We start from the raw sequence: 12,725 nt of genomic DNA, 5'->3' as shown, positions 1-12,725 counted from the left end.
GCAATGCAATAGGAACTTGTTTACATGAAAACCAATCAAAGTTAAAGAAAAGGTGACGATCGAATCTAAAGACATTCTCACAAGACCTGATCAAATAATCAGCCAAATATCCCTGTTTAACATGATGGACAAGAAAGAAGAGCAAGGAGATTGCAGACACTCGCCAGGACGTGTTTGTGTGGTGTATATTAGCTGCTGTGTTAGTGTAGTTTATTGACAACGTCGATTTATGTTCAATCCAATATGGCAGCCAAACCACGTGACCGATGAGGTCATACATTTAATTCTCCTGTACAATCTTTGTGTAGATCATGCTCAATAATTTTTCAAACAGATCTGATCAAGCATTCTACTTGTCTAATTGTGACGTCATAATGAAGGCTGGATGTGCGTGACAATCAAAATCATGTCATCATCATGAATATACGTTGTTCCCCATGCGGAGTACTTGACAAAGAGCCATATTTCAATTTTTTCCCATGGAGCGTTTTCGGATATATAGAGGTGCAATTTTTTTTGGTGTTTCCAAGATGGCGCCTGTACCACGTGATCTATGACATCGCAATTGTCATTAACAACTTCTACAGGAGGCGGCGCTCCTGCAGTGAAACTTTCTTGTCAATTGGACCAATGGTTGCAGAGAAAAGCATACTCACGTTCTGGGCGGACAGACAAACAAACAAGTGAAAAATCACTCATAGAGCGACACTTGGCAAAAGAGAACAAAGGAGAATGGCACTCAGTAGAGCATCCTTTTAACCTCACAAATAAATTGGTGGTTGAATTATGTGACCTGATATGAAAATAGTCTTCAAATTAAGTTAATCGGATGAAAATTGACAATTTGAGAAATTTGGCCTATGTTTACCTCAAAAATAGTTGGTGGTTGAATTCACTTCGCTGATATGAAAATCCTATTCAGATTTCAAGTCAATCGGAAGAAAATGGAGGATTTTAGAAATTTAAAAAACGTGGTTGACCCTGGGCCTATGTTGATCTTTTGGCCTTTGCTGATCCCAAAAATAGTTGGTGGTTGAACTCAGTTCCCCGATATGAAAATCCGACTCAAATTTCCAGTCAATCAGATGAAAATTGAGGATTTTAGAAATTCAACAAAAAGTGGGTGACCTTTGGCTTATGTTGACCTTGTGACCTGTGTTGACCTCAAAAATAGTTGTTGGTTGCATTCAGTTAACTGATAGGAAAATCCTATTCAAATTTCAAATCAATTGGGTGAAAATTGAGGATTTTAGAAATTTGAAAAGGTTGTTGACCTTTTGGCCTATGTTTATCTCAAAAATAGTTTGTGGTTGAATTCAGTTTGCTGATATGAAAATCGCATTCAAATTCCAAGTCAACTGGATGAAAATTGAGGATTTTAGAAATTCGAAAAAAGTGGTTGACCTTTGGCCTATGTTGATCTTTTGACCTCAGAATATATAGGATTTTTTCGGAACACAAACTCTACCTTGTGGTGAAGTTTCGTGAAGATCGGTTTAAAATTGTGACCTGTAGGCAAGTATAAGTGAGCGGACAAATAAACACACAAACACACAAACAAACCAGTGATCAACATAATTGTCAAATATATATATATATTTTTTTTGCCAAGGAACATACGGACCCAAATTCAATACACTCTCCTCTGGTGAGGGTAAAAATACCTTCTCAGCATATTCCACAAAATCATTCTTCACTGAACATATTCTTGCAAATCTAAGTAGCTGAGATGAGAAGACATTGTAACCCATATTAATTCGTACATTGCTACCTGGAAAGATGTACAAGAATACAGGGAAACTGAAATCATCAAGTTTATGTTACACACTTGTACTAAAGCCATTCTGTCCAACTTAAACATGTCCAGATATGCAGCAACTGTGCAATCATTACCACTCTTGTTTACAATCAGGCTAACTGGATAAATGTTATAAAGCGGCCTATCAAAAAATTATAGTTAACCACACAAATATCATCTATATAACGACATGTATAAGACGATATTTTAGCTAAGCCTATTTATTTTCTCCTTCATCAGTTTTTGCATCGATGATAATTCACAGAAAATACTTCCAGAAAATAACAAAAATGTCTGCTAGTAGGGGGGCTGTCTGCAATTCCCACCCATGGGAATACCCTTAACCAGTTGAAACATTATCCCACAAAACGACACAAAAGTATAAAATAAAATAAACAGCATCCTTAAACTTCTGCTTCTCAAAACAATGAAAACTTGAATATTTATTTTTAGAAAAGAATGCTCTATCAAAACTGACAAATAAAAACCTTGTCAATTACTAAGATTGAATCCCTTACTGTTGCTAAATCCAAATTTGTATATAAAGTCGAAAAATGAAAAACCTCAACTGAAATTGAGGTATCTAATAATATCCAAGAACTCCAAAGTAGAATTAATGCTCCAGAAAGTGTTAACACCAGAATTCTTCTCAATTGCTGAACAATATTTCCTGAACTGTTCCCAAACAACTTGTAAACCTGAGTTAACTATAACCGATAACTGTTTGGTGGTACATTGCCTGGCACCAGCTATAAACCTATACTTGTACGGCTTCTTATGAAGCTTAGGGATCCAGAAAAGCCGAGGAATACAAAGATTGACCTCTTTACATTTAATACTGAAATTATTAACTAAAACTTCCTGATGCTCAGAGATAATATCCTGGAGCGACTTATGACAAGGAACAGATGCGCTATTTTCTATACGAGTGAAAGTAACCATATTGATGCCTAACTCTCTTAATAAAACCTCCACACAAAACTTTTTATAAACCACAACAAAATTATTAGCAGACTTATCCACTGGAGCTATGACATACCTATCATGGAGATCCTGAAAGTCTTTACGAACACTCGGCTTGTTCAACACTGGTTTAGACCAACCCAGTGAAAAAGCCCCGACTCCTAAAAAACCTAATCCTATTTTCCAGGACTTCCACAACTCTGTTAAACCATCCATTTAAACTGTTTACAGATAAACTAAACTTGGTACACATTCTTGGGGAAAATGCCACGGGCATAGAAAAGGCCCCTTTAAGAATATGCCATGTGGCAAACTTTAGAAAAGAAGGGACATTCCATAGCTTGTAGAAAATGCCAAACAATACAAAATAAGCGGCATTCAAAAAATCTCGTGTGCATGCTGGACTACCCGTGTGTTCTTAGGAAAAACCAAGTAATGCTCAAGAAAAGTTCATTTAAAGGGTTGCCAATTTGATTCATGCAGCTGCATTAAGAAGTAAATGTATTTTATTTGCCAGATGTAGGGGTGCCCCTTTTCAAGAGTCTTCAGATACAGTCACGTGAAAAAGTAAGTACACCCCATGTAAAGTTTTGACTTTTTCAACATATTTCGACATACAGCTATTTGATCTTCATTTCAACAATATTGATAGATAAAGGTGATATAATATAACAAATATTATGAAACATTTACATTTTGTAGTCCATTGTATAATTTAAATAAACATAAATGCAAATTTCGCATGTGGCAAAAGTAAGTACACCCCTACATTTATCACCACTTCAAATACCTAAAATTAGAATCAGGTGCACCAGCTCAGGTGCAAATGATTAGAACATCGTTAGAGAGGATCTTGGAGGAACCTGTCTTATTTAAACCTCAGACATTTAGTTTGGTTTGCTCTTTGTTGTTGAAGTGTGCAGCGTCACCATGCCTAGATCAAAAGAGCTCTCTGAGGCCTTCCGAAAGAAGTTTATAGATGCCTACGAGTCTGGGAAGGGATATATAAAAAGATCTCCAAACAATTTGAAATCAATCATTCGACTGTCCGGAAGATCATCTACAAGTGGAGAAGATTCCAAACAACTGCCAACTTGTACAGGCCAGGCCGCCCCAGCAAATTCAGCCCAAGAGCAGACCGCAAGATGCTGAAACAAGTCTCTAAGAACCCCCAGAATGTCGTCACGGGACCTACAGGTAGCTCTTGCCACTGATGATGTCAAAGTGCACGAGTCTACCATTAGAAAGCGGCTGCACAAATTTGATCTACATGGGAGGTGTGCCAGGAGGAAACCTTTGCTGTCCAGAAAGAACATCAGGGCAAGACTAAAGTTTGCCAATGAACACCGAGGCAAAGAGCAGCACTTCTGGAACAATGTGCTCTGGACAGATGAGTCAAAGGTAGAGCTATTTGGCCACAGTACCAGAAGGCATGTTTGGTGAAAACCAAAGACATCATTTGACCACAAGTACCTGATACCAACTGTAAAGTATGGTGGTGGAAATATTATGGTTTGGGGCAGCTTTGCTGCATCAGGGCCTGGGCAGCTCACCATCATAGAATCCACTATGAATTCTTCATTGTACCAGAGGGTGCTTGAGGATAATGTGAGGCCATCTGTCGGAAAGTTGAAGCTCAACCGAAGGTGGACCTTGCAACATGACAATGACACTAAACATACCAGTAAATCCACCAAGGAATGGCTGAAAAGAAAGAAATGGAGGGTTCTGGAATGGCCAAGTCAAAGCCTGGATCTAAATCCCATTGAGATGTTGTGGGGGGATTTGAAACGAGCTGTGCATGCAAGAAACCCCTCAAACATCGCACAGCTGAAAGAATTCTGCATGGAGGAGTGGGCAAAAATTTCTCCCAGTCGATGTCAGAGACTGGTAGACAGTTATAAAAAACGCCAACTTGAGGTTGTTTCTGCCAAAGGGGGCAATACCACCTATTAGAGCCAAGGATGTACTCACTTTTTCCACATGTGAAATTTGCATTTATGTTTATTTAAATTATACAATGGACTACAAAATGTAAATGTTTCATGATATTTGTTATATTATATCACCTTTATCTATCAATATTGTTGAAATGAAGATCAAATAGCTGTATGTTGAAATATGTTGAAAAAGTCAAAACTTTACATGGAGTGTATTTACTTTTTCACATGACTGTATGTGAACAGAGATGGACACATCACTGAAGCAAAACTACTGATGCTATGTTAAGGCTGGTATATGAACCAGTTCTGAAATCTGGATGTGACTCAGGCGCATCAGCTCAATCAGCGGCTCAATTGAATCTCCCATGAATGGGGCAGACATGCTAGACATGCTAAAACTCACCCAACATGGCGGAATCATGTTATATATAAATTATTAATTCAAATATCGTCATGGAAGCTGTGATTATTACTTAACAAAATGTACACAAGAAAACGCAAATTTTCTTAAATACACAGAATATGGCATACAACCCACAAGCATGCAGAAAACAAACAAGGGGAGAAACTAATTTTCCAAATGAGTAGTGTACATGAAAATGCAAAACAATATTAACTTCACAAATCACTGCAAGTCTGTATACACAAAAGTTCATGTCTGTATACACATCACGTATGCAAGATAGGGAAGGAGGAGGTGGATGAAGGAGATTGTTTTAATTTCGAGAGTAACATCTTTTTATAGCTTTATAACATTTGCTTCAGAAATGTTGTTGATGACCAAGATTTGTTATTATTCGTGTTGTTATTAATTTTCTTTCAGGTTTAGGATACGGCCTATGTTATTCACCAAGTGTGGCGATTGTTACTCGCTACTTCAAGCGACGGTGTTCATTTGCAATGGGCCTGGCTACAATAGGCAGTGGGGTCGGCACCTTTATATTGGCACCGGTTTCTCAGTTTCTCATTGAGAATTATGCCTGGCGCGGGGCCCTGCTCATCCTGGGAGGCCTGGTTGCTCACATCTGTGTCTGTGCTGCACTCTTCCGTCCTCCACCTGAACACACACCTTCCATCCTAACAGCCAAAAAATATTGTGACGAAGAAGAGCATTTTGAAATACAAACTCAGACACCTGGCTGCTGCAACCTACCAAGGAAACCAAGGAAATTTAACCCCGACTCGTCGATCCTCCAACTGGAATTTTTCGTTTACATCGTGGCAACCTCCATCCTTGCCTCTGGGTATATAATTCCACTTGTTTACATTGTTCCATTCGCATACAACTGTGGCGTTTCTGAGAGGGAAGCGGCTTTCTTGCTTGCCATTGTTGGAATTGTGGACATATTCGGAAACATAACCCACAGCTGGTTCATCGACAGAAAGTAAGTTGCGTTTTTGACTGTTTTCAATTTCTGCTCATCCAATAATCTTAATTGGACAGTTTTTGTAATTGTAAATGGCAGTATTTTCTTACTGAAATCCAATTATGGCTCTCTCCATAATTAGTCTCACCCGGAAGGGGTTGCGAGACTATTGCAACGCCTGTCTGTGTGTCTGTGTGTGTCCACGTCTGTATATTTTCAGTTTAAAATTACTTTTCTCTGCAACCGCTTGACTGATCGATCTGAAACTTTAAACATAGGAGGGACTCCCCTTAGAGAATATTTTATTGATAACTGTGATGTCATAGGTGACATGGTAAGGCAGCGATATTTGATTAAAGAGAAAAAATGAAACATCATATTCTCCAAAACCACTCAACTAAAGGAATTGAAACTTGTCAAATGTAATCAGCTCCCCATTGGGGGTATACAGGGTATATAATGATGTCATCGGTGAAGTGGTATTCCAGCCATAATTGGTTGAATCAAAATCCTTACCGAAAAATCTGAAACTTCATTTATCTGATCTACGATGTGAGCGAATAATTTAATTTATGACGTCATCAGTCACATTCTCTGGTGGCTATATCGGATTGAAAATAGAAATGTAAAATATCTTCTTTAGAACCACTTACCAATCGATGCAAAACTTCATACATATGTTTGACTAGCCATGAGGAATATAGTTTGAAATTTCTTCATATTCATTGATGCAATTTAGCCTTAATGTGCACAAAAGTGGTTGTTAAATATCCCCGTAATTAATCAATAACGAATAAAGCTCGAGACAATGGCAATGTATGTGACATCATAGGGTGAATGGATGATGCAGGTATATTAGCCATAACAGCAGTAGGTCATAATGGTAGCGTGTTCATTTAACAATGGTATTTGTGGTCAGAATGAGCGAGCATTTATGCATAGGCCTCAACGATTAACTCCGTAGGCCTCAACGATTAACTCTTTCTCCCTTTCTTATCTATTCTGCTCTCCTTCTCTCAATCTATCACTTCCCCCTTCTGCCTCACCCGACTACACACATAAGCACCGACCCTATTTTTATTTAATCCAAAGGAGCAAACATAATATTCCTTTCTCCTCCAGCTTCATCTTTTCCTGCAAACTAAGATTAAAGTAAAATGTTTGTGATTTGAAAAGCTTGCGATTCTGAAACGGAACCTGGTATTCGACGATTTGTAGACACGTAGTGGTTAAACCTTACACACCTATAGCCCATGAGCCTCTTTCTCTCTTCCAGCACCCGCCTTCCCTACACCTCCTGTTTCTGCTTCCCAGCAGGTTTCCGCCCCTATCTATGCTCCATTAATACAGGCCAAACCCCCAACCTGGTGGTGGGATTACTGTTTGTGGTAATAGCTCCAACCCCACTGCCCATGTTCTGCCCTAACCTGCTGAAATATCTCTGACAGCTCATTCCTTTCTGCAACCATATAATGATTGCATGATGTGCTGCCCCACATTATGATCAGGCCTCCATATAGACATCTATTGTTGCTGATATGGACCAATAAATAGCCACCAATCAAAACTCTCTTTTCCTCTACCGTGGTGATTTAAAACTGCAACCATGTCATTTGGCTGTGAATAAGCGACTTTCAAAATGACTAATCCTCTATTGCTTGGCACGCACACACAGAAACCCCTAGTAACTGTGGTCATCAGTGCAGCCAAACGTATATCGTGCATGCCAGATAATAATTGTTACCTAAAATGGCTCACAAAGCTTCTAAAATAAACCAAAAATAAGTGGTAATGTATCTGCAAGAAAGGGGTGTGCCTCTGCACAACGAAAGACTTGGGGAACTTTCTGAACTCACCCAAAAAGCTGATAGTTGCAACTCCCCGTCCTGCAAACTCCCAAGGACGTGGACCGGTGCAAGGTCCGAAAGGTTCATAGCCGGGCGTGTTCTACACAAAGTTTCAACCATCGCTGCCTATGAATGGACTTTGAATATTGCAGGATTACCTCGTGGGAACATGGCAGGCTTGGTAATTTATTTAATGGGGTTCTGCAATCGGAAAGATGATGCCGTCATACCAACACCCAGGCAGACTCCCCAGAGGAAGACACTGCATCTGGTTTGGGTGCTTGTTAATACCGATGGGGAAGTCATACCTGGGGCTTGAAAATGCACAGGGTAAGTTTGAAATGACGATATTCTCTATTAGTCATGTTTCGTATGAGGTGGGGTGAAGGAGGGAGGGGGGAGGGGGGGGGTGGGGGAGCTCTGAAAGCCGTTATCCATTTTTATAAAAATGAAAAACATGGTCCGGCCATGAAGCTGTCCGTCTGTGAAACCATGAAGCCATCCGTAAAGCGAAGCCTTGGTATATGTCTCTTGATTACGTACTGTTTGAACGTAAGTTACATCCTGAATACAAATACGTCTATTATTTACATACTGTTGGGGCATACCTTTCAAACCTTAATATTATTTAGACTGCCGAGACCCCATAGACCTTTGAAGACTCTTTAGATGCTGAGACATTTGCATCCTTTAGCTCCCTCCATACCTTTAGACCCTTAGATACTCTATAGTATAGACCCCGAAGTCCCTCAAGAACCTTAAGACCATTGAAGCCCCCTCAGACCCACAATACCCCAGAGTTGTAATGCCCCCAAGACTTTTAAGACTCCAAAGGCCCCTTAAAGGAGAAACCAAATGCTCAGACCACCTCAATGCTAATTTAACCCTGGACACCGACAAAATATATATGCGTCTTTTTCCAATTTGCGATTTATAAAGGAGGTAATTTTTCAATTAAAAGTCGAAATCTTCTTCTTATTCACGCTTAGCGGTGACGTCACACTCAGCAGTTGACCACCATTTTCATATTGTCTATGGGTTACATCGCTGTAAAAATTAACTCAAACGGTGAATAATTTTCGATTTTCCTCAAATATGCCTCGTCATTGCGACCCTCCACTAGAGCGGGACATTGGCACAGAACAACACAGCATGGACAAGACACAGCACAGATGCAGCACGGCACGGACATGACGGTGGGACCAACATTTAACCACTCATCCCAAACTCTGTTTTCCTCTTGTGTGATTATTTCAATTGTTACCACACCAATTGACCGAGTGTTCCTACCTCTCTCACCAGCCATGGTTCTTCAGCAAAGGACTTCTGCAACTTCATGGGCCTGACTCAATCTGTGAACTTTCTGATCCAGACTTCTGCCAATGGCAAATCCTCCCTTCTAGACTTGGTGATGACTAACTTCCCTGCTAATGCTTCCTGCTCTTCCTCTGCTCCAATTGGTTCACTTGACCATATGCTTGTGAGAGTCACCATCTCTTTAACTATTCTCAGAGAGCTTCCTCACTGCTGGTTATTCTGGCAGTTCGCTCAGGCACGCTGACAGGGACTGTAGGGCTGCCATATCACTTCAGGACTGGTGTACTATATCTGCCAGGTAACAACATATGACTCACCACAAGATTCAACTTTCAAACTTGTCTCCCTCTTCTAAAACATGGTGGCACCTTGTTAAGTCTGTCTCTGGAATATGCTGTCGTCCTCCCTCCCCTCCCCATTCCTTTCGCTACTAAAAATGGCACCACCACTGACTCTGCTTGTGAGGAGGCCGATTGCCTCAATTCTGTGCTTGCTTCCAAATCTTGAGTGTGATTCTATAACTGGACTGGATGGCATTTAGTGCATGTGTCGTAAAAACATGCTCTGCCTCTCTTGCACATCCTTTTCATGCTATGTTCGCCCTATCATTTGTGCCAAGTCATCGTCCATCTTTTTGGAAGTGAACCAACATCACCACAGTACATAAACAATGTGCAAAACGTGATCCCCTTCACTGCAAACCGATCAGCTTGCTTCCTAAATCACTGAGATCATGGAATCCATCATCGCATTTTGACCAGGTGATGTCAAATCCTTTCTTTTTTTCCCAATAGCCAGTTTGCCAATCACAGACAGGTAATACCCTACAAAGCCACCCACACACTGCACACATGGATGAAACTATAACAGAAAGATACAATGTCCAGAAAACAGCTTTGATGAACTGGAAGGAAACGCTACGTAAGCCAATGTCCAATGCGCTCAGACCCGGAACCGGGAGTCATCTTCAAGTTTCTCTGTAATACTTTTGGTATTCTTTCCATATTTATAACCTCCATTTTATATCAGCTAATCTTTGCAAACAGAAAGCCTAATTGTCGATTTTCCTATCTTACCCCTCTTTTCTAAACATAAAATATAAAATATGCCTTCATAATCTGCCATCGCCTTTTCTCCTATTTCTTATTCTCAAATCTCTCTGTACATTTCATCGTCGTTCACATGCATTTCATAATTTTCAATGAAAGATAATTAATATGGGATGTGTTGTTTCAAATATTGTAAGTGAAGGTGATTAAACATTTTCACTTTTACATGTTACACTCAGCGCAGTGTTTACACATGTCAAATGATTTACACATACCGCGAGTATCCTCGCACTTCGAGAAGAAAGTTCTCGTGGGCATCTTTTTCCAGAAGAGAGGCCAGTCTCGTCAGCGTTGAACACCTGCTCTGGGAGGTATCCCTTCTTTTCAATCAGCCTCGAGAGTTGAGCAGGGAACGCTTTTACCGCCTCGTGGTCCACGGAGGCATGCTCCCCTGTGAGCTTCACATTTTCCAGGCAGTGCCACTCCTTGAAACAATGGAACCATCCCCTGCTTGTACCATCATTGCTCGACGCATCACTCATGCTGGCACCACCCGCACCAGCGCCAGACAGATGATCTTAAATTTGTTTGGCCTTTTCGTGAATGAGAGGTCCACTCAAAGGCATATTATTTTGCATGTTGTCCTCGATCCATATGCTGAGAGCCTTCTCAATCCTTTCTATATGGACATCCCGGACACATATACAGATATATATATATATATATATATATATATATATATATATATATATAATAATAATAATAATTCATTTATTTTGTATAGCGCTTTTCCAGAAGCCCAAAGGCGCTTTGACAGAGTGGAAAACATAATGCATAACAATACATGAAAACAACAATTGCAAAAAGACAAGAATCAAGAAAACAAACAGCAGCGATATACGGCATATATATAAGACAAGAATCAAAAAGACAAGACAAGAATCAATAGGGAAATATTTAAAGCAAAAGGAGGGAGAAGGAGAAGAGATAGTCAGGGGTTAAATGCTGTGGGTTGAATGTTGAATGCAGCGTTGAACAGGTGGGTCTTTAGTGATGTTTTGAATGTGGTGAGTGAGGAGGAGTCTCTGATGGTGTGAGGTAGTGAGTTCCAGAGGGTGGGAGCAGCGATGGAGAAGGCCCTGTCCCCCCAGGATCTGAATTTGGTCCGGATGGAGGGGGTCAGGAGGTTGGTACCAGCAGAGCGGAGGTTGCGGGTGGGAGTGTGTCTGGAGAGGAGGTCAGCCAGGTAGGATGGGGCCAGGTTATGGAGGGCTTTGTATGTCAAGAGGAGGATTTTGTACTGGATTCTCTGGGGGATGGGGAGCCAGTGAAGCTTGTAAAGGACGGGGGTGATGTGGTCACGGGTCCGGGAATGAGTGAGTAGACGGGCAGCGGAGTTCTGAATGTATTGGAGTTTATTGGTGATTTTTGAGGGTGAACCACAGAGGAGGCTATTGCAGTAGTCCAGACGGGAGGTGATGAAGGCGTGGATGAGGGTTTCTGCAGCCGTGGAGGAGAGGGATGAGCGGAGACGGGTAACGTCTTGGAAACAAGACAACCGAATGCTTACTCTGATAAGTGGAGCTGACTTCACATGATTATGGCATCAAGAGGTCAAAATGTATTTGCTATTTGACCATATAATGCTCATGAAATTTAGGATAGTATGCCTACAAGTCAATCATCTCTGATTGGTTTCATTCAGGCTTCTATTATTATATTATATTTGATCATGTCATGCTATTATAAGTGCATCAACAATATTTTATTGGTTGTCCTCTATTGGCTTCCGTAGTTTACAAAAAATATTACCAAGGAGGGCCTAGCAAGGTCATTTGCATACTTTTACTAAACTAGGGGCATTAAATGATGATGTATGTCAATGTACAGACATGTCTTAAGCTGTTAAGTTGTTACATTTGATAATTTGTAATATCCTGATGACATGATTGTGACCGAAGTTGGTTCATGTAAACGATGGCTTGAAACAGGGGTACTTTGGGGCCGGGGGGGGGGGTCTAACATCACCTACCCAGCAGGGTAAGTTGTTAGATTTGATGTTTTTGCAATGTCCTGACATGACACTATATTGTGACCAAATTTGGTCCATGTATGAGATGGGTTGAAATAACCCGTTTTTAGGGGGGGGCACTTTGCGGGGGGTCTAACATCACCTTTCCAGCAGGGTAAGTTGTTAGATTTGATGTTTTTGTAATGTCCTAACATGACACTATATTGTGACCAAATTTGGTCCATGTATGAGATGGGTTGAAATAACCCATTTTGGGGGGTACTTTGCGGGGGGTCTAACATCACCTTTCCAGCAGGGTAAGTTGTTAGATTTGACATTTTTGTAATGTCCTGACATGACACTATATTGTAACCAAATTTGGTCCATGTATGAGATGGGTTGAAATAACCCATTATTGGGGTCATTTTAG

General features: G+C 40.5%; 1 protein-coding gene across 1 annotated transcript in view; it reads left to right on the top strand.

Annotated features, from left to right (window-relative positions):
- LOC137424111 (monocarboxylate transporter 12-like) overlaps positions 1-12,725 on the top strand; it is a 51,386-nt gene that overhangs the window by 32,536 nt on the left and 6,125 nt on the right. Inside the window, exon 3 of the mRNA XM_078774761.1 lies at positions 5,528-6,089. Within this exon, the coding sequence (XP_078630887.1) occupies positions 5,528-6,089 (562 nt within the window). The remainder of the gene's footprint in view (positions 1-5,527; positions 6,090-12,725) is intronic.

The sequence above is a fragment of the Myxine glutinosa genome, chromosome 3, assembly GCF_964187855.1.
Source record: "Myxine glutinosa chromosome 3, kmMyxGlut1.1, whole genome shotgun sequence".
Taxonomy (NCBI): Eukaryota; Metazoa; Chordata; class Myxini; order Myxiniformes; family Myxinidae; genus Myxine; species Myxine glutinosa.
The sequence above is the reverse complement of the archived record's forward strand: the minus strand, read 5'-3'. Positions and strand labels throughout refer to the sequence as shown.